General features: G+C 39.3%; 1 protein-coding gene across 6 annotated transcripts in view; it reads right to left on the reverse strand.

Annotated features, from left to right (window-relative positions):
- Positions 1-25,149, reverse strand: part of BDP1 (B double prime 1, subunit of RNA polymerase III transcription initiation factor IIIB) — a 53,320-nt gene extending 28,171 nt beyond the window's left edge. For 4 of the 6 annotated variants that reach the window (XM_063319307.1, XM_063319305.1, XM_063319308.1 and 1 more), the window contains exons 1-22: positions 24,507-25,149; positions 19,915-20,467; positions 19,155-19,258; positions 18,090-18,149; positions 17,585-17,728; positions 16,590-16,723; positions 15,500-15,594; positions 13,639-13,693; positions 12,797-12,940; positions 10,860-11,144; positions 10,002-10,176; positions 8,844-9,003; positions 6,384-6,460; positions 5,848-5,989; positions 5,604-5,680; positions 4,870-5,029; positions 4,386-4,468; positions 3,380-3,605; positions 2,697-2,884; positions 1,748-1,964; positions 1,075-1,253; positions 302-512 (exon numbers count right to left, since the gene is read on the reverse strand). In XM_063319307.1, the coding sequence (XP_063175377.1) occupies positions 302-512; positions 1,075-1,253; positions 1,748-1,964; positions 2,697-2,884; positions 3,380-3,605; positions 4,386-4,468; positions 4,870-5,029; positions 5,604-5,680; positions 5,848-5,989; positions 6,384-6,460; positions 8,844-9,003; positions 10,002-10,176; positions 10,860-11,144; positions 12,797-12,940; positions 13,639-13,693; positions 15,500-15,594; positions 16,590-16,723; positions 17,585-17,728; positions 18,090-18,149; positions 19,155-19,258; positions 19,915-20,467; positions 24,507-24,658 (3,621 nt within the window). In that variant the 5' untranslated portion in view covers positions 24,659-25,149. The remainder of the gene's footprint in view (positions 1-301; positions 513-1,074; positions 1,254-1,747; positions 1,965-2,696; positions 2,885-3,379; positions 3,606-4,385; positions 4,469-4,869; positions 5,030-5,603; positions 5,681-5,847; positions 5,990-6,383; positions 6,461-8,843; positions 9,004-10,001; positions 10,177-10,859; positions 11,145-12,796; positions 12,941-13,638; positions 13,694-15,499; positions 15,595-16,589; positions 16,724-17,584; positions 17,729-18,089; positions 18,150-19,154; positions 19,259-19,914; positions 20,468-24,506) is intronic. The other 2 variants (XM_063319309.1, XM_063319304.1) reach the window with 1 other exon arrangement.
- Positions 25,150-25,151: the final 2 nt, after the last annotated feature.

A 25,151-nucleotide genomic window follows, 5' to 3' on the forward strand; every position in this document is an offset into this window, starting at 1 on the left:
CCACATTTTTATGCTACAGTTTGCCTTAAATGTGCAGAATTCTTTTTTCTATTGGGCAATCCAATCAAAATCAGATCCCCATTTTCCAGAAGGCATTAATAGTACAAGTTGTAGACTTCACTGATTTCATACCTGCAATACCTCAACATACCAGAACAGGGTTTGGGAATTTTTTTCATCTAGTATGGTGTCTCAGCTTCAGGGAATTCAACTTAAATGTTCTAATTTAACTTCATGAAATAGAACTTGCAACTTGGATCCATACTTTTGAAGGCAAAGCACTTATTCTTATTAGACTTACAGTGGCAGTATTGGCAGACTCATCTTTTTGCAATACCAACTGCTCTGCTTCAGGCTTTTTGTCCCTCTCATTTTCTGATACTTGTAATTCCTTCTTTCCAACTGCTCTTCCCAAGTTTGGCTTGAACCTCTGGAATCTGCTCCTCACTAACTGAACAGGTTGAAGAGGTGTTTGTTTACTTCCTTCTTCAGTGGTATTTTTGCTATCAATGCTAAGTCAGACAGAAAAAAAAATATTCCAAAACTTAATACAGGAGTATGTCATTTACGAACACAGGTTCATTACATTTACCTATAAAAAACAGCTGAGTTTTTAAAAGAAACCATGTAAACATAGAAGTTCTGCTGAGTTTAAGCTACAAACACAAAACTTTGCTTCAGGAAAAATTTCAAAGCAGTGGTCTCCTAACTACTTTCACAACAGAGTTAACTAACTCGCGGGAGGCCTTAACCTACTGTCTGCTCATTATTATAAAACTAAAGCAATTTTCACATGGTTTCTCTGATAAGCAAACTAGTATTCCTCTGCTTACATAAAATGAATCTAGTGTTTCAGACAATGAAACAGTTGTAAAATGAATGCTTGCTAATTTAATGCTTGGCATAGAAGTAACTAGAATCTTAGTATCACTAGTGTCAAAACCATGAGAACTGCGATTTTGTTCAGTATTTTTCTTAGATTTTCTTTGCCAGTTAGCAATTCATTGGCACAACGATTTCCTTTAAAATACTTTCATTGTTACAGTCAAGAAACAAAAGTAGCTAAGCCCTCACCCTGCATTAGTAGTTGAGGTGTCATCTTGGTTCATTTCAGGTTGACAAAACTTGAGTTCACCATCCTCTGATCCTGAAAATGTCTTTGGGGACTTTGGCCTCTCAGAAACTTCCTGAGAGCCAAAAGACTTCTCTCCTAAGGATTCCAATGGTTTCAAGACTTCATACTTTCCTGCTTTCTGAAAAATATAAACACGAGAACCAGAAAAAGTCATAATACTAAACCAAAAGGAGACATCATGATGTCCACAAAGTCTGCTACTAATCACTCTGAAATATTTCCTCCAAAAACCTCTCTGTAACTGCTCACTAACAATTTCCTAGTCTTGCCACGACAAACACATACTCTTTTATCTTAAACAAAATAGCTTGAAATCTACATTTCTTCTTTGCTATCTTCTATTAATGCTTCTCTTTCTTCACTGTCAACTCTACAAGGCCACCTCAGGTCAGAAAGACATCTGGACACAGATGTCTAACAAGAGATACAGAACAGAGAATCTTTTTCTCCCCACATACAACCAAGTGGAAAGCAGAGGAGTTTTCATGTAGAAAATTTTAGCTTTTGAAAAAATTGCTTAAGAAAAGATTAACTTCATATTTTTTAAATAATCAGTATTTAATTTCACAAACCTAAAAGCTCAAATATAACTAAAGAAAAAAAAAGCCTTACATCTGTATCAGGAAGGATGCTACAGTCACTGTCACACTGTGTCAAACTTTCTTCCTTTTTTGTATCTTTCTGTGATACATCTCTATTATTTACATCCAGCACTTCCTTCCTACTAGTTGTCATTCTTAAATTTGGCTTTGGTCTCTGGAATCGACCCCTCAGTAGCCGAGCTGATGATACAACAGTTTTCTCCTCTTCCTTCTGAGGACCAGACTCCCTACAAAAACAAACAAAAGAACAATCAAAGGCATGGGACAACAGCAGTTTTCCAAGTCATGCATGACATACTTATATGTAGCTCTGTTCAATACAATAGCCAACTATAAAAATCCTTAGCTTTCTCAGAGCAATAACAAAGTTACTGACATTGTGAAAAAGATACAATAAAAACACATCAAACACCACCAAAAACCTGGTGTGTCTTATAAATAGGTGAGCAAAAATAAGTTAAAAAAAGATGCCATTTCAGGATAACTGCAACTTCCAGTCACACTTTGAGAAGAATATAAACATTTCACAAATGCCTTTTGTTGCCCAGTCATGCTTAAAACTACCCAATAGATTTACAATGCAGTTGTTTGAGGTTTTTTAGAGGAGACTTTAATAGGAAACCAGACCCTAAACTCACAGATTTATGTAAGCACATAGGGATGCACTGTTAGGACCAACATGGAGAAGACAACCAAAGGAACTGAGCATCAGAAAAACGTATTAATTTGAAAACTGGGCTCACAGTCCAAAGATCAAATTAAACATCCAACAGCATAAAAATTTAGTGCTTTCGAGCTCTTGGGGTTTTGTCTGTGTAAGTCTATTGTTGTCTTGATTAAACATCTTATTATGGATATAAAACTTAGATTTAATGCTGGAGTTGAATGTAGAAGTGTAGCTACCTAGAGATATTGATGGTTTTGAACCCTCCCTTCTCTCATTTGAAAAATAACCTTACCCTGTGTTGAAATCTGAAACCTGTTTCAAGACATCTGAAGATCCCTTTTCACTTTCATAGCTTTCTGCTTCTGATGACTTTTCTTGGGAACACTCCCTTGTATGTATTGAGTTCATCTCAGAATCTGTAGAAACACCCCCTTCTAACATCACATTGCATGGCTGAGTGCCTTCATGAACCATCACATCCTAAAAGGAATAAAAGTTTCATTCTATTAAGATGAAAGATTTGTTTGACCTCTCTTTTAGAAAAACAGGGGAGAAAGAAAGTTTATTTTAGCATCTCTTAGAAAAAACACTCAAAAAGATCTCTCTTGCTTCCTGTGCATCCAACTAGTATCAGTAGCTACTTTAAAAGTTTGGTATTTTTCTACCTACTTTCTATCTGAACTGTTTTGGTTTTTTTTCAAGAGACCTTTTTTCTCTGCACTTCTCTCTTCAGATCTGGTATCCCAATAAGTAATCATAACAAAGTCAGAGACAACCCATCTATCCATGGAAAAGAGAACCTAAGTGCAAGCATGAGGAAATTTTAAAACAATTCAGTTTATTCTGAAACAATAATGAAGCATGCAAAGGCTATACTTACAAATGATGTGGTATCTACCTAGATCTTTGTTACTAAAGACTTCTACTTAGGACCTGGCAGAACAGTGTGCCTAAGCAACTGCTCAATAAACTTACATTTTTGAGGCATGGATAGTTGTTTTCATCTTGTATGACACCTTTTTCTACTTCTCCAACTTCTGTTTTCTCCTCTTCAGGATCTTTTTCGTCTGTCAGGTCTTTTTGCCTTGCAACACTTCTTACGAGATTTGGTTTTGGTCTTTGCACTCTGCCTCTCTTTAGAGGTGTTGGTTTCAGCACACTCTGTTTGACATCTTTTTGTAAACCAGCTGTTTCATTAGACCTGGAAAAGTACATAAGATACATAAGTACACACCACATCTGAAAGTGGGAGGAGTCTTGGAGAAGTGGTGTTTTTTCTTCTCTTTTTTTAAACAGTTATTAACACACACTTATCTAAAATGGAGCTATGCATTACTAAATTCATGAACAACAAAGTTAGAAGTGTATCTGCTAGAGACTGAGCAAGTACCTGACGAGTTTAAACTTATATTTGCCCTGTTCTTTTTCTTTTCCCACTGGAGGCAGGATACCACACTAGACAGACCTTTCTCTGACCCTTAAGTGCTCTTCTTGTATTCCTATCTGGTCTAGAGGCAGATGGACCTAAAATAATGAAGGGTTAAAAATCACAAACATTCATAAAAATACATAAATAACTTCACAATCTCACTAATGTAAGAATATCAGATGCACATTACAACTGCTTGATTCTTCTATGCTTTCTTAACTGAGCATCAAGCTACATAACACGTTAATGAAATAAATAACTTCTGAAGTATTTTTCTGCCAGGTTATCAAACCCAGTTTACCTCTCTCCATCCTCTTCAACCGTCCCCCTTTAAAAAAAAAGTTTGGGTTGGTTTTGGTTTTTTTGTTACTGTTCTGCTTTGCTTTGGGTTTGGGGTTTTTTTTGAAGGGTAGGGTGCCTTTTTTGTTTTTTGGTTTTGTTTTGTTTTTTCCTTTTTTCTGTAATTACCACACTATGTAATACTACCAGAAGTGAGAGGCATGGCAAATTGCTGGAGAGCAGCCCATGTCTTCTCATTTTTCACATACTTACTGAGACACTGTCTCCAGGACTTTATCATCTTTCTCTGCAGCTTCTTCACAGGTAGCATTGGACCTATAACTTTGATCAGTATTCTGAACAGAAATAGAATATTAAGACATTAAGTCTCTTACATTTATAAAGTACAGCATTACCTAACAGACCAGGGAACTGTCCAGAACAGAATACAAAATGGATTGCTTATGACAGACACAAGCATTTACAGGGTACATTTCACATGGCCAGAAAGGTGCAGTAAAATCTAGAAGTAACAACTAAAGCTGTATTCACCGCAGGACACAAAAGATTACTGGCATCTACTGTTTGTGTGACAAGCTCCCAGCTCAGCTGAGGCCTCTAAGCAATATCACAATGTCACTGCAGGTAAAGCAAATGGCTGACTCCTGGTCATACTCGGAAACAATAAACATTGCTGTTGCATCCAGCACGTTTGTAGCTAACACATTTTCTCCAGTTACCTTACTCTATTAAATACCTTTTCAGTTTCGCTCTTAGGCTGTGGATGGGACATTTTATCGTTTCCTGCATCTTTTCCAGGCTCTTCTTTCCTTCCAGATGCTCTCGTAACATTAGGCTTAAATCTCTGCCGACATCCTCTAACTATTGCCTTTGCAGTAACAGTCTTTTCATGTTCTCTGCACAAAGTATGCACAACAGCAACATTTACTGCATAATATTCAAGCCTATGTAATATGCAATCTTTACTGGAATTGGGTTGTCTTTGGAAGGATTTGCACAAACTTATGCAAGTTTTTTTAACAAGAAAACTAAACTTTGTTTAGCCTTACAGAGTGTGGAAACTCCATTTATCTACCTATTAAAAAGATATGAAGCTATCACACAGGGGAAGAACCTAACTAGACTGCATACAATACTTGTTTCTGCCAGCGTCAGCAGAGCCATTAGCTGGAAACCGAGGGTGGGAAGAAAGCAAAGCCACAGTTTTCACTTCCCTTCCTTCCCCCTCCCAAATTACAAGCATAGATGGTACTTCATAAAGTAATGCTTTCCTCAACTTCCCAGAAAAGAAGTACATACCTTCTGTAATAGTACCATCTGATACCATAAAAAAAATAGCAAAGTCAAATTTAAGATTTATGTTAAAATTTCACAATTACTGTTGTCTTTTTATAATAGCACTACATAGGATAAATTAACAATCATAGTCAGTTGATTCCAGTGGACTGGAAAAGCAATCTCAATACTTACTCAGATTTAGTATCCAAACCCGTGTTCTCTACTTCCATGCCTTCATTTCTGTTTCTTATACTGTCTTCCTCAGAGCACTGGAATTGAGGCAATGAATATTACTCTTGGACAAGTGTACAGATACCTCACAGGCAATTCTCAGAATACTACTTATTAGACTGCAGCTGGTCCACAGTATCAGCATTGGTCAAAATGGATACAGCATCAAGACCATAGCATATTAAGCAACGTGCCTCCTTCTAACCTTATCATCTGTATTCACAAGGTTTGGAGAAGTCTCAGCCTCCATTTTCTCTTGGGTTGCTATTTCTCTCCTTCCAGATGATCTCACTAAATGGGGTTTAGGTCTTTGCAAGCTCCCTCTGTCTGCTGGCTTTTCAGTTTTCCTTAAGATATAAAAAGAGGTGGTATATGTTATTACCAAAGAGAAACTTAAAAGTCTTACATGGTCCAAGATGTATTTGAAGAGCAATTTTCACAACCAATGTTCACCCACGAAATGACAGAACATCTTCAGAGAAGTTTCTCATTCTTACTCACTGTAGAGGGGCTAGCTTTTTTCTAAGCTTAGTTAAATCTTCCACATAACATTTTAAATCTTAGCCAAATCATTGCTCCTTAGTGACCAAAATTTCTATCAAAAAGCTTCACTAAATATGGAAAAAAGTTACCATGTCCACCATGTAGTCCAACCTACTATGGCAAATCAGAATTATACCCAAATTAAGTAAGTATAGGTTTAGCTCAAGAACAACTGCAAGGTAAAATAATTCTACTTACGTGCTTTCAGACTGAGAATCACTTTCTGTTGCACTCTGCTTTTCATCTGGTCTATGTAAGTCATGTATGTCTTTTTTCTGAGTAAGGAAAAAAAAACATTGTAGAAATGACACAATAAAGGTAGAACTCTTTGCTGTAATGTAGACAAAAGCAGAAAAAAGAACAAGATTCAGAGAATGATTCAGGTTGGAAGGGACCTCCAGAGGTCATTTGGATCAACCCCTGTGCTCAAGCAGGGCCACCTAGAGCTGGTCACCCAGGACTGCATCCAGATGACTTCTGAATATTGTCAAGGATGGAGACTCCAGTGTCTCTCTGGATAACCTGTGCCAGCGCTCCATCACCCTCTCCGTGAAAAACTGTTTCCTGATGTTCAGAGGGAACCTCCTGTGTTTCAGTTTGTGCCCATTGCCTCTTGTCCTGTCACTGGGCACCACTGCAAAGAGCCTGGCTCCGTCCTCTTTGTACCCTCGCTTTAGGATTTTATATAGAGATAGAAGAGATGGCCCTGAGACTTCTCTTCTCCAGGCTGAACTGTCGCAGCTCTTTTCAGCCTTTCCTAATAGGGAAGATGCTTCAGTCCCTTCACCATCTTCACGGCCCTTTCATGGGCTATCTCCAGCATGTCCATGTCTCTTACACCAGGGAGCCCAGAACTGGCCACAGTACTACACCTGTGGCCTCACCAGTGCTGAATAGGCAGGGTAGGATAACCTCCCTCAAACTGCTGGCAATGCTTCTCCTAATGCAGCCCAGGATACCATTAACCTTTTTTTTACAGCCAGGGCATATTGTTGGCTCATGTTCAATTTGGTGTCCACCAGGACACCAGGACCAGCTTTGCTTTCTGCAAAGCTGCTTTCCACCTGGGTGTCTCCCAGCACATACTGGTGCCTGGGGTTGTTCCTCCCCACGTGCAGGACTTTGCACTTCCCCTTGCTGAACTTCATGAGGTTCCCGTAAGCCTATTTCTTTGTCTTTTAATTAGATGAAGCTGATAACACACTCCTTAGGAAGTATCAGCTATCGTTACTTTCCACGTCTAGTATTTAAATCATTTTCCTAGAGAGCACTGACCACCACTCTGAAAAAGAAAAGAAAAATTTGACAACACAGCAAACTAATCACAATTACAGAAAAGATTTTATGGAACCTATTCAGTGAATTATGGTAAAAGGCTACTGCACAAAAACATTTCTCTACTTTATTTGTCTCTTTAATAATATTAATAAAATAATGTTTCACGCCAGTGGTTAGCTGAGCATTTCTAGTTTTAGGTCAGTGATCATGTTTACATACTTTTAAAGAAAATTAACCATAGCAGGCCAAGAGAATTAGAACTGACATAAAAGGTCTTTTGAAATTACCAGTTTTAGAGGTTATTATGCTGCAAGTCGAAGAGCCATAATTAATCAGACAGATAGCTTAGCTACTCAGGCTACTGACACCACTATGATAGGCTGGTGTATATAGCACATCGTCCTGTTCAGTTCATCAGACTTTACACAGTATGAGATTAAGTTCCAAAGATGACAATGATGCAAGGATAGAAGGATGATCAGAGGAATGAACTTTATATGAGAAGTGTAAGACTAGAACTCTTCAGCTTGAAAAAAAAATATTGTTGGAGAGAGGAAAAACTGTCATTATAAACAGGAATAGCTTGGAGAAGATGAACAGGAACATCACAAAGATGAACGGGAACAGAACAACAGAAGTACAATGCATATCAAACGATCAGGCATCAGGCTGAAAATCCAAATAATATACTTTTAAAATTAAGTGACTAATTAAAGGAATGAACTCTCAGATGTAGTATGCAATTCATGACAAAGGTACAGATAGATGCAAAAAAGTAGCTGACATGAGTAAGAGATGCATCAAGGGCTTCAAAAGAAGCCAGACACAACCGCATGAAGTTTCTAAACTGCTGGACCTGATTAGAACATACCCGAAGAAAGATCATTCAATCTTGGTCCAGTTCCTTGCATCTTTCCTGAAACACCTCATGGCAGCCAGTACCCGTGGACAAGAGTTTACACAGGTTTCCATTCTGAGGCAGCACAAACAACCCAATGATCATTCTGCTCAAATCAGTTTCTAACATTGTGCTAGTAAGCCTACGCCAGCAAAAAATCTCGCTCCAAGATTTTACTGTTGATATTGTACTGCTTCACTTTTGAATAATTCAACTGTTCAGCTGTTTAAATTGTCTATGAGGTAAGCCAAGCATGCACAGAATGCTCTCTAAATAAATATAGTATAACAGACAACCTACTAAAGCAAGCCAAATTGAAAGCATTTAAGTTTTGGTGATCTTCTCAGGCTTGCTGCCTTTTTTCCACCTAGCAGTAAAAACATCACAAAACCAACCAAAAATTGGCTTTGATTTACAAAAACACTTTTAATAGTAAAGAGGAAGATCTTAAGAAGTAAGAGTTACATAAGAAATAAAAATACCTTTGTTTCTCTAGTTTCTTCAGATTGTCTTTCTTTGCTTCTAATCTTTGAAACAGGTAACTCTGAAATCAGGCTTTCCTGTGATGTATCATCTCTAATATCTAGGGTTCTCAGTTTAGCAGATTCCGTTTCTAGTATAACATCATTGCTACCTTCAAAGCTGAAGTCAATAAAAGCACACAAAAACATTGTATTAGTGTGTTTTAATAAAAAAGCTATTATTGTTTACAGATAGATCAAGTTGCACAGAAAAATTAATGCAATTTTGACATGAAATAACTACATGCGTTTCAGAGATTCTGACAAGTTTTAGTGATATTTGCAGGATGTAAGCTTTAAAACAACTTTTGCAATGCTATTACAAGATGTTAAAATCCCATCTGAATATTCTAGACTAGCTTTTTTTTTTTTAAACAGACTTTACTAATATAAACACTGTACGCAGAAGCTTTTTTTTCCCCTGATCTTCTGTAACAATCTATGTTGAGTTCTAAGACTAATGCTGTTCCTTCATATGCTTCCAAAGAGGTATTAAAGCACATAAAAATTATGTGAATATGTATTAAATAACAAACAATTACAATACAGCTAAATACAATAATTAAGATACAAAATTCTGAAGTAGCACCAGCAACATGACTTTTTTAGATTTACCACTTTCTTGTATAACAAGTTTAATAAAACATTCGTTTTCTCTGTAGTAAAAGAATGCCCAAAACCAAAAGCTTGCCTCCCACACAGGTTCTGCACAAATAAAGTCCAAAGAACTTTTCTTTCCCACAAGAACCATCTTACTAAAAAACAAATGTAAGTGCATAGAACATGACTTAGCAACATCACCAAGCAGTGCTTTGAGAGAAATATTAGGAATTATGGTAAGACAATAGCGTTCATTAACACCCTAAAAAAAGTGAAAGCTGTTTTGGATAGGATTTTAGTATTAATGTAAATTAACGCTGCAAGGGCAGGCATCAGGGCAGAGAATTTATTGAGACTGTAAATTAAGAACAGCTTACTAAAACACAGGACAGTCCTCAGAAACCAAAATCCTGCCCATTCTGTGCCAGTTAACATGATGGTAAGCATAAATAAACAAAACCAATACTAAAACATTAAACTATTTTTCATTTTGCCTAAGCTTTCCATTGTAAACATTACCTGCATAAATTGACATCACTTTCTCCCTCCATTATGTCATCTGCTGATAAACAGGATGCTGATATCTCTTCCTCTGTAACAGCAGTCTCATCTTGTTTGCCTTCAATAACACTATCCAGTTCTTCCCTACAGGTAGTATGACCATCGTTTGCATCACATACCATTTTTTTTTCTGCTAACGAATAAGAATTAAATCAATTTGGACATTCTGGGCAACATCTTAGAATTCCAATTCTCACATCCTAGCTACAGCGAAGAAAGACTCAATTTAAAACAAAAATCACAGTAGAAAATGCCTAAGTATTAAGATTTATGAGCTCTATTCTCAGCAAAAATAAAATGTTTAGACTTAGTATGAAAGCTGATTTTGGAAGGCATCGTTCCACAAGCTCCCAAGGCAGTCCAGTGACATAAATCAAAACCCAAGTTCTCAATTTTAAGTTTTCAAAGTCTTTAAATAAAATTTATATTTTATATAAAGAAACTTACAAGAAAGCCGGAGAGGACTACAAGAAAGCTGGAGAGGGACTTCTTATAAGGGCATGTAATGATAGGACGAGGGCTAATGGCTTCAAACTAGAAGAGGGTAGATTTAGATTAAACATCAGGAAGAAAGGTTCCAGTATGAGGGTGTTGAGGCACTGGCACAGGTTGCCCAGGGAAGTTGTGGATGCCCCATCCCTGGAAGTGTTCAAGGCCAGGCTGGATGGGGCTTTGAGCAGCCTGGTCTAGTGGGAGGTGTCCCTGCCTACAGCATAGGGGTTGGAACTAGATGATCTTTAAGGTCCCTTCCAACTCTAACCATTCTGTGATGCTAAGACATTTGAACATTTGACAGTGAGCATTTTTGCCTCTTACTTTTCTTAGAGGATTTATCTTCTTCCACCACATTTGAAGGGACTGACGTTTCTTCTGAAAGATTCTCCACTTCCTGTTCAAGATCATCTTTTCTCTTCTTCTTTCTCTTCTTTTTTGCTAACCCTGGCTCTAATGCAACCTGTTCTTCTGCCTGGTCAGAAATGCCCAAAGATTCTTCATTTTCTTTCTCAGCCATCACAGTATCTGCTTCCATTTCTGCATCAGAAATTCTAGCTTCCTGAAGATTATCTTGATCGTTAGCAGCTTCTGTGCTGGCAGCTTTTACTATTGAGACAATATGGTTCCTGGTTAATAGACTGGTGGAGTATTAGGAGCCATAAATAGCAAAGATATTTCCACAAGCAATGTCTTGTGAATTCATACATCACTGCCAATACACTGCCAGGCACATGAGCAGGATCATGAGAAGTCAGTCAGTGACTTAAGAGGAAAGCTTCAGCATAGATTAACTTCAACACTAAATGCAAAACACATTCTGTACGTGGGACAACACTTCACCAGGGGAAAGTCAATACAGGATGTAATTTAGTCTAGGATGCAATTTAGTAAATGTTCTTGTTCCTCTACTTTTTAGTGGGTTACACAGTCACTTTTGGATACAGGAAAAATAGGCATTGCTATTGCTGAAAAGAATTATTATATCTCTGTAGAAAAAGGTGATGGTTGCAGAAAGTACGGCACGGAGAAGTAATTTTGATTAATAGATGTACTGTAGTTAATCACGCTTATTTACATAAGAAAGCGAAATTATTATCTAGCTAATAATTATCAAGTTCTTTTCTGGGCTTAATGAGTTTCTAAAATTCTCCTCTCTCCCCTTTTCAAGACATTTTGTCTTGATCTTGTATTTATACAGAATATCAACCACCACAAACCTTTCCCTGGTTTTTTATTATTCTTAATGAACTTGTTCCCCTATAGTTAAGAAATCCAAAATGCCAGAGAAGTAGAAATGCATACTCACATTACTTTAAAGGTAAAGTACTTTTAATCTACCATTAAAGTCTACGCACAGAATGTCTATATGTATCCATAAGTCCTAATAGGTGGGACATCTTACTTAATCAGATATGAAATCAAGGCTATAGAAAAGCGGCAACTATGCCAATTTTAAGAATTAAACATCGATGTTGCTTCCTAACTAGCATCCCCTTTAAAAAGGTTGTTTGCTTGTTTGTTCCACAGTACCACTTACAAGAAAATGTATTCTTGTGGAACAAATAAGTGAACAACCCAACAGAATTAGCAGGGAATTTATGAAGTGGTGTCAGTATAACCATTCTTAATCTGTGAAAGGTTCTTTTATTGGTAATGAAGTTAAAAGACACTACGGTGATCAATAGTAATTAAACACAATCTTTATTCTTTATTTTAAATAGATCAGAAAACGAAGACAACTTTTACAAGATCCCTGCAAAGAGTCGCACCCTTGAGGAGTCTAACAATAATTAAAGGAGGAAAAGAACCCTATAGTTAAGAAAACCCTAAAAGAAAGGGATTTGAAACGTAAGAAAAATTTAAATTAAAAGTTACAGAAGAGGTTGCCAAAAATATGGGTTTGGCCCAAGGATTCTAAAAGTGAATTTTGTTACCAACTCATGGAGATACTTTTCAACTATTAAATTAGAATATCCCCTCTACCATATCAGTGCTTCAGACTGTGGAAAATCACTAATCTCAGTGTGGTCTCTCACTCCTGCCCAGAGAAAACACACCTCAGGAAACTGGCCGCTACCAATTATTGCCATCCCACATATCAGTAAACTACGTCTGAAATAGTTATGCTATCAAGCCAAGACCCTCTTGCCCTGCCTGGAACAGGGAAGGAAAAGATTCCCTACACAATTTTTCCTCTGCTAGCAACACATTACTGACCACTGCTCAGTAACAATAAATCAGGCATTCTTTTGAAGTACCTTTTGGTTTCTTCCGAGGTCTTGATGGCTTCTTTTCCTTTGGCTTCTGGCTTTTAACAGTTTTTTGCTTCCTCTTTTCCTCATCTGCTAAGACCTTCTCAAGCAGCTGGGCAAAGAATTCAAAATCAAAGGGACGCTTTTCTTCTATCAGATTAAAGCAAAAAAATAGAAAAGATTTCTAATTTGATAATTTTTCCAAGTTTCTGCTTTGTAAATAGTCATTGGTGTATGTTATGATATTAAAAAGCAAAGATTATATAAATTTAAACAGATAATTGTTTTTGCAAACACTTTCTGTATCACTTGAGCAGGAACACATATAAACACTTGAGTTGACACCTATACAGATTATGGTAGCTTGGTTTTAAAAAACAAATAGTAAAAAGGTTACAGTACTTAGTAGTTTAGAAAATTTAATAATTGACAAATACATGAATTGTACCATAGTATCAAATAATGTATTAACATGCTGCTCTAGGACTTACATAGCCATTCAAATAACACACAAAGCCTTTAAGGATTCTCAAGGCAGTTTACCATAAGTAACTGTGCTACAAATTCCCATGAATCAGAATAATCTTCAACTGAATATACATAAAGGAAAGTTTATATTAATCTCATTTATCAGACATATAGAAAAGCCAGAAATTAAAGCTAAAGATCTTTACTGTGGACAATGTTTGTCATAAAACCCTAAGATACCCCAGCTTCTGAACTCACCTATGAGCAGAAACTTTTCTTTATAATCAATTCAAGCATGGTAAAGGACAAAAATTACCATGAAAAAAGACGACTACTATTTAATGACTCATTGTAGGGTGGGGTACGTTTACTTTACTTACTGAAAGCTTTGTCTATCCTCCATCCATTAGCTTTTTCCTCACGTTTGAACTTGTTCTGAAAGCAAAGGTACAGTTGCCTTTTTCAGTAAGCAAGAAACTAAACAATATATTGTAGAAAATGGCAGTTCAAGATAAACCTTCTTGAATACAACACAATCTTCTACCAACTAAAGTTGTTAAAACTTACAAACACACCCACAGAACGCAAGAGTGTACTTAATTTTTAAATATAAAATCTGTCTCCAATAGATACCACCAGTCATAATTTTTTATTATTTTCAACATCTTTGGCCTTACTTCCAAACTAAGCAGGGTCTGAAATACTGAGTATCTTCCCAGCTGGATACCGTGAAAGAGGCAACACAGAAGACTCTCACCAAACATCCACTTATGGATGTTAAGGAGGCGACTGGTGACAGCCAACACAGCTTGACTAAGGGCAAATCGTGCCTGCCAAATTTGGTGGTCTTCTATGACGAAGCTACAGTGCTGGTCAATAAGGGAAAAGCAACTGACGTCATCTACCTGGAACTGTGCAAGTGTGTAACGCTATCCCACAAGACATCCTTGTCTCTAAATTGGAGAGACATGGATTTGACTGACGGATCACTCAGTGGACAACGAATTGGCTGGATGGTGGCACTCAAAGAGTTGTGGCCAATGGCCTGGTGTCCAAGTGGTGACCAGTGACAAGTGGCATTCCTCAGGGGTCGGTACTGAGACTGGTGCTGCTTAACATCTTTGTCAGTGACACGACAGTCGGATTGAGTGCACCCTCAGCAAGTTTGCCAATGACACCAAGCTGTGTGGTGTGGTTGACACGTCGGAGGGAATGGATGCCATCCAGACAGACCTGGACAGGTCGGCCCATGCAAACCTCACAATGGCAATCCCAAGCACAAATACAGGCTGGGCAGAGAATGGATGGAGGGCAGCCCCAGGGAAAAGGACTTGGGGTGTTGGTGGACGAGAAGCTCAACACGAGCCAGCAATGTGTGTTTGCAGCCTAGAAGGCCAGGTGCATCCTGGGCTGCATCAAAAGAAGCGTGGCCAGCAGATCAAGAGAGGTGATTCTCCCCCTCTGCTCTGCTCTGGTGACAGCCCACCTAGAGTACCGTGTCCAGCTCTGGAGCCCTCAGCACAAGAGGACACAGACCTGTTGGAGTGGGTCCAGAGGAGGGCCACGAAGATGATCAAAGGGCTGGAGACAGGCTGAGAGAGTTGGGTTTGTTCAGCCTGGAGAAGGTTCTGGGGAGACCTTATAGCAGCCTTTCAGTACCTAAAGGGGGCCTGCAGGAAAGATGGGGAGGGACTCTTTATCAGGGAGTGTAATGATAGGACGAGGGGGTAATGGTTTTAAACTGAAAGAAGGCAGATTTAGATATTAGGAAGGAATTCTTTACTGTAAGGGTGGTGAGGCACCACAACAGGTTGCCCAGGGAAGTTGTGGATGTCCCATCCCTGGAAGCTTTCCAAGGCCAGGCTGGATGGGGCTTTGAGCAACCTGGTCTAGTGGGAGGTGTCCCTGCCCATGGCAGGGGGGCTGGAACTAGGTGATCTTTGAGGTCCCTTCCAACTCTAACCATTCTATGATTCTCTGCTTAACAGCATTCTTCAATTAAAATAAAATAAAGACAAACTGTGTTGAGCTATGACAGATTTACTAGATATGTTATGCAGAATTCAACCCAGCATGTTTCACATACTTACTACCTCTTGGAAAGCTATTAAAAAAGTATTGCTACAGGACCAGTTAGCATCAAAATTATCAACACTAACAGAGGAAGCAGAGGAATAGCAAATGAGAAACAGAAAAGTGAAAACAGATTTTAATTGCTTCACACAGTGCTTAGATTTTTACCTTAATTTCTGCTCTGGCTCTATGAGGAAACAGCCGTCCAATCAAGGAGAAGTCTGTTCCTACCATACTGATAGCTAAAAAGAACATGTCTGTTTCTGGAAGCGAAGGGGAAAAAAAAATTACGCACACTTAACTATTTAACTAACCATCCTTCTTGTATCTAAAATAAAAACACCTTTCAAACTTAATGCAATGAGATAAATAACTTTAAGGTTATCTACTGTGTCTGCAAAAGTTCAGCTAGGCTGGAGTATGTGTGTTATTTCACCTAAGTACCTCTAATAACATTTGCTGAACGAACTATCAACAGAGAGAACTGTCTAATCTAATATAAAACTGCAGAATGTGAAATACCTTTTGTAAGCTAATAAATCAAACTTAACCACCTCCAAATTGCCAATGTTCACTTTTATTACGAACACAAGGACATACAGAAATCAGAAAAATGCCTGTGTAAAAATACCATCTCCATCATTATTTGTTGACAGGAAAAGAGTGCATTCCAAAAGCAGCACAGTGAATTTTGAAGCTAATTCTTCCCTCTAAGGTTGTAAAAAAACATTTCCAATTGTAAAAAGTATTGCAGTGTTGTCAGCTTAGAGATAATAATCAATTCACAGCAGGCGTAACAAAAAAAACCAATCACCCACTCATAAAAACACAGCTGTCCACATGCATTGAAATCAGCCTACATAGAGATGGCTTATAGAAGTTATTCCTGCCCATGCTGGAAGAACCAAGTAAAGAAGCTTTTAAGAAATGTTCCATATAGAGCACAAATATCTGGACACCAGAATCCAAAATTACACTTTTGATAAGGCAGACTAGCATTTCCACAGCATCTAAGCATCCATGACAAAAAATTCACAGGTAGCCTGTGTATCATAAGGCACTGAATTTTTTAAAAATGCTGACTTTCACAGTAAACATCACGGCTCTGCTTGTTGCAAGTGTTTGGAGGGTTGAGACTACATCACACATAAGCAGATCCATTTACTCCACTGGAAATAAAATTTATTGAGTACAAAGCACAGATGGATAACCAAGATTCTTCTGCAGACTCAAAACCTGAAACCAAAAACATACTCACCCTTATTTGACCATGGTTTCGTGTAAAAACTTTTCCTGAAGCTGGAATATGTAGTTGTAGAGCCACGCTCAAAGATGGGATCATTTTCTTCTACAACACATGGACCTTTTGTTCTTAGAACTTCTACAGTTAAACTGGAAAAGCAAACACACAAAAAGACCAATCTGAAGATATTGCTAACAAGACACACAGTAGATGTTTATAAGCCAGCTATTCAGATTTTTCTTGCCGCAAGACAGAGTTTGTACTGTGTAATCAGGTTTAATAATTACTTTAACTTGTATTTTAATGGAAGAATGCAGCAAGAAATCATTATCCTGCTCAGCCTGTGCAAGTAAATTTGTTTTTCCCATTTTATAAGATACAGTACAGACAGACATAATTAAATATCTTAAAAAAAAAAAAAAAAAATCAAGAAAATTATTTTGCAAAACCACAAGAGCCTCTCCATATCCTTTCAGAACACTGTCAAGTTCTTTTACCAGAGCTGCTCCATTCTTACACGTTGGTCTAAATTCCATGCTAATAATATATTTGGGGAACTCAATAATTTCATAATCTAATACTTTAAGAGTTACTAAAAACAATGACAGCTGAATAAAGCACAAGATGCAAAGCTGGAGCAAATCATACTGACAACTGAGCCAACACATGCAACTGTTACATAAGCAACTTCACAAAAGAAGTCAATTAAATAGAAGACATTTGGAAGTTTCACAAATACTCAGTATTCATTCACTGTAATAAAATATGACAACTTCCTCTCTATCTCATTCTCCAGAAACATTTCTCATAGAGAAAGTTTGCCACTACTGAGATGAAGATGCTGCTCATTTTTTGCCATGTATTTGCACCGTTTCCTAAGTTAGGATAGCTCAATTCTCAACACATAAATACACTCAAGTTTGCCCCTGTCCAAAGTAACTGTTCTCTACTCCCAAACTAAGCAGCCATGTAGTATACATTGTCCATGAGCCAGGCACAGAATTTGTTACCTTTCTTCATCCAGAATAATTGAACCATCTTCTGCTACTTTCACACGAGGAACTAGAAGTGGACCATCCTGACTCTCCTCCCCGTTCTCTGCTTCTTCCTCCTCATCTTCCTGTTCAGGATCAGGACTACTTTTTTCTTCTTGTCTACAATTTTAAGACACCAAGGAAAAATATTACTTTTGTTAGTGCTTTGAATTGCTGCTCTGTATGCCAGACATTCAACAACTTAATGAACTACTCAGCAATGCAACCCACCAGCAAGTTACTCAATACCTACACTCTGGAATCTGCTTTTCATTCTATCATAAAATGGACAAATCCAAAAATATAATATTGAAAACAAAGTGCTCTTTAACCACATTCCTCTCCCAAACTACAATTCATTATAAGGGCTGTAATATTGAAACAGTAAGAGACCTACACTGTTAGTATTACCACACAAACATGGTTTCTACCAACATCAGAAAACTTTTTCATTATAAGTACTCCCCTCACCAACACTTACTCTTTCATTTGACCCAGTGCAGAATTTTTTTCTGTTCTCTTTTCTTCTGCCAATGAAGACCTAGAATTTTATAGAAAGCTAGAGATTAACGTTTGTACAGAAAAATTTCTTCTTCATTACATAAAACCTGCTTTTTAGATATAGGACAAAAAAAAAACCAGAAAGGTTTTTTTCAATTCTTTGTACCACATCTAGACTTGAGTCTAACTGATAACCAGCACTGCTTAATGAATTTTGCCTTCTTTTTTTTTGTATAAGCAAGGACAAAAAAAAGATATTTCAAGCAGTAATCGATTGTCAGGGTACAGGGAATATTAGAGCATCTGGTTTGTTACCTGCTTAAGGACTGTTCAGTGTAAAAGAAGTAACAGGGAAAGTGACAGATAAAACACACAAGCAAACAAACATTAACACAGAGGTGAGAACAGACAATGAAAGAAAACTCATCTGCTACTGAGAGGAAGAACAGGACTTGGATAGCTGTACTTTTGTTTATGTGATTGGGTTTGGTATTTGCAGAAAAAAGGCTGCTGGCCTGTACAGCCAGCTGCGTTAGTGTTCCCTGTGTATGTACATATCTGGGATGCTCACTCAGACTCACTACTGGTGAAATCTGTAAAGGCAATAGTAGCAACTACATGCACCCAGCTGCAGTGGACAGACGTCCTGGGTCTTGCAGTGCATTTTGCACTTCAGTACCCAGGAAGGAGAAATGCTTAGCTTCCTACAGTCCACCAGATTTGGCAGGCAGTCATAACGAAAAATTTAACAGGAGCTAGTTTAAAAAAAAAAAAAGAAAAAGATTTTCTATTATTCTGCATTAGTAAAGATAAATCAATGCTGGGGACAGGGTCATGTTTCTGTATTTCAACAACCACACTAATCTCCATTCTCATTTCTGTATGAAGACTGAGTAGATGTGAAAATGTCTAGAAGCTTTTGTTACCATTGCAACAATACTGCATCTGTGCTACTACTCCAGATCTAAGCATTCTCATTTTCACAATTATTAAACTGGTAGAAAAATAATTTAATGTAAGGAGAGAGAAAAAGAGTCATACTTACTTCATAGGATTGTTTTCTGGCAGATAGTATATCAAGTCTCTCATGGTCATTTTAGAACGATCTGGTGGAGAACGCCCTTCAATTATTGGAGGCCTGTGTTTCAACTGTTTCCATATAAAAAGAAATAAACCCCTTAAATTCACCCTGAAAGTACTTTATATTTCACAAATTAATATTCTGCTTTGTTTATGAAGTGCCCCATTTGGGGATTTTTGTTGTTTCCATCCCCTGCCCCCAACAACTGAAGTTAAGTTTATCTTAAAAGTGTTCTTTTGTCAGAGAGGACACCACAGACCATTAAGTGACTACCCTCTCAGAGAAATTCAATACTTGGCACAAGTAAAAGTGAAAAGTTATTCAAAATCAGAGAACTCAGTCAACAATCAAGTTGACAAGATATATGAAACACAAAATCCTAAGCTTTTTACAGCAAGCTTCCCCATTGTATTATGAAATGCGGAACTTTTCAAATTGAAATGTTGACTATAATATAATAGCAGGTCTCATGTCAAAAAGGCTTGTGGGTCTAATCAAATGAAAAGACAGACAATTTCTCATGAAATCTGTATTATGAGGGAACACACAGTGCTACTACTGCTTATAAACAGGCTAAACCCATACAGAGTTATGAGGTGTCACAGACTACCAGCAGTAAGTGGCTGATGATCATCAGAAAACACCACTGCAAAGAGATAATGTATGTTAGGTGAATCACATGTCTTTGCCCTTCACAGATCAGCACTGCTCAACACAGGCCTACCATCCGCTCTTTCTTCAGCTCTTCTTTAAGCATTTCTCTTAATTTCCGGGCTTTGAGTATCCTTTCACGGTCAGAACAGGTTCGTTTCTCTTTTATGGGAGCAGGTTTTTTAGGCAACTTTTCCTCCTGTGTTCCTGATCTTCCCTGTGTTGGTCTCTCCTTGAGTGGGGAGGGTACATTCTTCTGCAAGGTATCATCGTTTTTTTGAGCAGCTACACCTACAGTTTGCTCTTTGTTCACTGACTTTTTCAGTGGGGAAAACTGTGGCACTTGTGGCACAGGTGTTTTCTTTTCAGGCAGCATGGGAGACTTTAAAGAGCTTTCAACATTACTCTTTTCTGACGGAGAGGAATCCTTCTGAAGTGAAGCACTGCCATCAGGAGCCTGGGATGCTCGCCTTTGTGGTTTTGATACACAATGCTGAGCAGATGAAGGTCCAGCTCTGGGTTTGACAAGATTGGGCATGGTGGAAATCCGTTTTCTTCTCTGTGTAGGCATCTCTGCAGGTTTACTAGCTTCTCCAGCATCATTTGAGCTGTCGGTCTTGTCATCGCTGGAAAATTTAAAAGGTCATACTGAAATACTTCACAGTGACAGATTTGTGACTCTTACTTACTTTTGGTACATTTATGCACCAATCAATATACTTGTAGTGCTACAGAAAAATACAGTTATATACAAGAAGCCACGCTAGAACCAACCTGCAGCTGGTATTTCCTCATAAACTAAACAGCTATAAGAACTGGTATATTATTTTCTAATATTAATTACTATTATTTTACTGTTACAAGCTAGTTGACCAATAATGCTTACCTCACATGTTCCTTCCCCACCACCCTGCTTTTGTCGAAGGCTCTGTACTTTCAGCTGAGAATACCAACCATGATGATACAATAAATCTTTATAAAAAATAACCCACATAACATAGGTGATATATTAAAAGCATTTTAATAAAGCTATATGCAACTAGTAGTTTGATGATTTTTATTACAACCAATTTGAACATTCCTCTTGCACGTTTGCAAATAGATGATATGTAAACTGTGAATTCCAAAAAAAAACTCAGCAGTGAAATGGGCTGCTGTTTTTCTACTGCTCATGCTTACATCAGAAGTAGCCTTTTAGAAGCAACAACTTTTAGCTTCCTTGGAAAGCTTTCTATTTATATATTTTTTCCATCCATTACACAGAAATAATTTTCAAAGTGCAAGCAAAATTGCCAACCATTATGATCATCCTAAATCTGCAGACTCCTGCAGTATTTGGCTCCTTGGATGTTGCTCATAGTAAGACTGCAGCAGAATTACGAGTGAGTCATAAAGAGGTTTTTTTTATTTTACATTGGAACTATGCCTTGTTTCCGTACATAAAGACAACCACACCCATGGTTCACTTAGCCATCTTCAAAATCAGTCAGAAAAAAATGCCTTTGAAACAATACAAGAAAAGCAGAAACATACAATGAAACTTTTCCAAATCCTCTCCAGCTACTATCTGTGACTCAGGCAAATGCTACAGATGATGTTTTGTTATTTAATAGTCTCACAGACTTTTCTGAATCAATTTGTCCCACACTGTGAGTTCATATACATACATACTCCTCAGCAAGGAGTTCAGCAGCCTTAATACATGATGCCTGTCTGTGTGTTTTGAATTAGATACTTGCAAGTTCCATTCAACATCCTCTGGTTTTTGTATAGCAAGAGACAGTGGAAAGCAATTCGTCATTCATCTTGCCCACGCCACCTGTGTTTTGTGGAGTTTTTAAATCAGAGCCACACCAGATTTATGAATAATTAAATATAATTTAGCAGAAACTGTATTTTTTAAAAAAAAAAAAGTCTTATGCTCAGAGAATTTTCACTTCCCTGATAATCAACAAAACATCAACAAAACAAATCAACGATTTAGCACTTAGAAAACAAAACAAAGGAGAGGAATTGACACCACATATACAGGTTTGAGCAGCTATGAAGGAATGCCTTTAGGTTGGAGGGATAAAACATGCAAGACATTCTCACATTTGCCTTTACTTTTCTTGCAGACCACAAAATGAACACATTGTGCTGTACGTCACCAATTACTGCGCTCAGGAAATCAAATTGTCTGACCTCCCTCAATCCACTCTTCATGAATCTCCAGAGACATCCAGGTGGCCAATCTTTAAAATGCATCATCTAGTGAGACAGCTCTCCAAGATGCTAGTACTGCCTACACTGCAATAAATCCCTGGGCCTGCTCTCTCTTATTTGATGCCTATACACCTTCAAAAGCAACTAAAAACTTTAAAAACTAGCTATTCAGTGGAATTCAGGTTGACCAAATTGGGCAAGAAGGAAGGAGCTCTCACCTGTGCCTTTTCTACTTGGTCCCAGGACTAAAAGTCCCCTGAGAGTCTCCCAGAAGTTTTATGTTGAATACTACCTTCTCCCTCCAGCTGAGCTGTGGAACCCACCACAGAACTGCAGTGGTCCATGTGTCTCTTCTAATAAATGCATCATTTTCCAAGCAAATCTGCACTTCTCCACGTCTCACACATTTCACTGCAGTGGCAAATGGAAGAGGCTTGTAGACCTCATTCAACATGAACAACTTCCATCACAAACAAGCTTTATTTTTCTTAAAAGTACTCTACTTTTTCTTTAAAACAGCAGGATGTGGTTTTGTGGATTTGTACGCTTGGATATTTTCCACATTTATTGAGGAAAACATTTGATGAGCCTGTTACTTACATTGTAAGGGTTTATTTTTCAAGCCACATGAAGCCACCCTTAGAATATTCTCCCTTTCAGAATGACATTGGTGTCTAGTTTTGAAACTCACCATTAGATTACGCTGAAGCACCCAGTAAATTACAAACACAAAAATCTTTAAAAAATCTTGAGTCAGCAACAGTACCACATAATTGAAAAACAGCAACTATATCATCATTTAAGAAAAAAGTATTGGATAACAAAAGAACCAGTAACCTGATCTCTGTAACACATAAATTTTATAAATAAAATTTGAAAGAAAAAACATCCTTACAGCACAATGCAAAACAGGTACAAAAGATGTAAGACACAAGTTGAATAAACGGCAGCACAGATTTACTAAAGACGTACCATGCGAACTAGTCTGACACCTGAATTTCTAGTCCTTATATCATAAAGAAAAAGCTTCAGCTAAAAGAATAGAAGTATTCATGGAAGATGCAGAACCAAACAGTTAAAAGAACTGAAAAGTTGTTCTGAAGAACAATTCCAGACTGAGGAAATGTCCTGAAAAACTGGTCTGTACTGCTTTTGGCAGGGATAGAGTTAATTTTCTTCACAGTAGCTCATATGGTGCGATGTTTCAGATCTGTGACCAAAACAGTGCTGACAGCACACTCATGTTTCAGCTATGGCTGAGCAGCACTCACACAGCATCAAAGCCTTTTCTCATGCTGCCCTGTCAGCAAGGAGGCTGGGGGTGCAGAAGAAGCTGGGAGGGGACACAGCTGGGACAGCTGACCCCAAGTGACCAAAGGGATATTCTATAGCACCTGGTGTCATGCTCAGCAATAAAAGCTGGGGGAAGAAGAAAGAAAGGAGGACATTCACAGTGACGGCGTTTGTCTTCCCAAGTAACTACTACATGCATGAAGCCCTGCTTTCCTGGAGATGGCTGAACGCCTGCCTGCCGATGGGAAGTAGTGAATGAATTCACGATTTTGCTTTACTTGCATGTATAGCTTTTGCTTTATCTATTAAACTGTCTTTATCTCAACCCACAAGCTTTTGCACTTTTGCCCTTTGATTCTTTGCCCATCCAACCCAGGGAGAGCGAGCAAGCAGCTGTACGGGACTTTGTGGCCAGCCGGGATCAACCTACAACACGGAGGCCCTGAAGGACTGGTCCTAGGACCAACCTTACTGTGCACTTCCACTGCAATTAAAAAACCAATCCATCAAAAAGGAAAATGCCAGAAAGTTCTCCCTTGATAATACATGAAGAAGTGAACAGAAAACAGGAAGCACTGTAAGAATGTAAAATCAAAGTCCTTCAGTTACAGAGTGCAAAGAATTTTTGCCACCCACAGCAAACTGGAGCTCCCTGCTGCTGCGGTGCCAAAAAATCTGAGTATCGGACCACACTAGGCCCCTCCTTTGCAGTCTTCCCTTATGTATTATTTCAAGCACCTGCAGTGCAACCGCAGTAAAGAAATGCAGGTTTTGCTTAGACTGCAAATGCGTCAAGCACCCAGGCGTCGTTGTCCGACCGTCACACGGAAAGCTGCCACAAGGCACCGACCACAGGGCAGCGCAGGCCGCAATTTCAGGAGGTCTCCAAGTTGAGACGACTCCAAACCACAGCAGGAACAGCCAGGAGGTGACAGGCCGTGACAACAAGCATTACTTGGGGACTTGGGACTTGCCGCCACTACGTCCCCGGGGGCTTCCCAAGGGCGGCGGGGACAGGTCCCCACGCCTGTCCCACTCCCAGGGATCCACGGCCTGGCAGGGGCAGCGGCCGCGGCCCGGCCAAGACCCCGCTGGGGGAGCCCGGCGGCACGGCCCACCCGTTCCTTCCCACACCCTGGGCTACCGCGGGGCCCTACTGGGACTCACCTCTCGGACCGCGGGGACTCGGCCGCCGCCGCCGCCTCTGCTCCGGCAGCCGCCGGGGAGCCCGAGCCCTGAGGCTCTGGGTCCGCCGCGCCACCGGCCCTGCCGCCAGGCCGCACATTAGGCCGCACATTGAGGCGGGCCCGGCGGAACATAGCGCCGGCAGCTCGCTGGGGCAGAAGCACGCGACCGCTCGCCCGCCCGCGAGCTCAGCGTCAGCGGCGCGCGCGGCCCGGTAACGCCGCGAGCGAGGCCGCCTCACGGCATGACACCCGGTGGAAACCTCCCCCCGTCCGGAACGTCATCAGCGCGCGGCGGCAGGAAGAGGCGGGGCGAGGCGCAGCGTTAAAAATAAGGCTTCCTCTGACGGAGGGAGCGCGCGTGTAGCGTCAGGGCGTGAAGCCGGAAGAAAGCAGCAAAGCAAATTGGGCTTTGGATTTGTTTGTTGGGGGTTTTTTCCTTAACTCTTCTTAGCGATTTATTTTTCTGCGTGGCTGCTGACCCCCAGCCATGCCGCCTGGCGCGGGCGCGCGGAGCGGACTCCGCCGCCCCGCCCCTCAGGGGCCACTGGCCCCGCCCCCCAGCCACGCAGCCCGCTGATTGGCGCAGGTCTGCGGGCCGTGTGCCGCAGTGACGTCAGGGGGCGGT

Source organism: Chroicocephalus ridibundus, chromosome Z, assembly GCF_963924245.1.
Source record: "Chroicocephalus ridibundus chromosome Z, bChrRid1.1, whole genome shotgun sequence".
Lineage (NCBI taxonomy): Eukaryota > Metazoa > Chordata > Aves > Charadriiformes > Laridae > Chroicocephalus > Chroicocephalus ridibundus.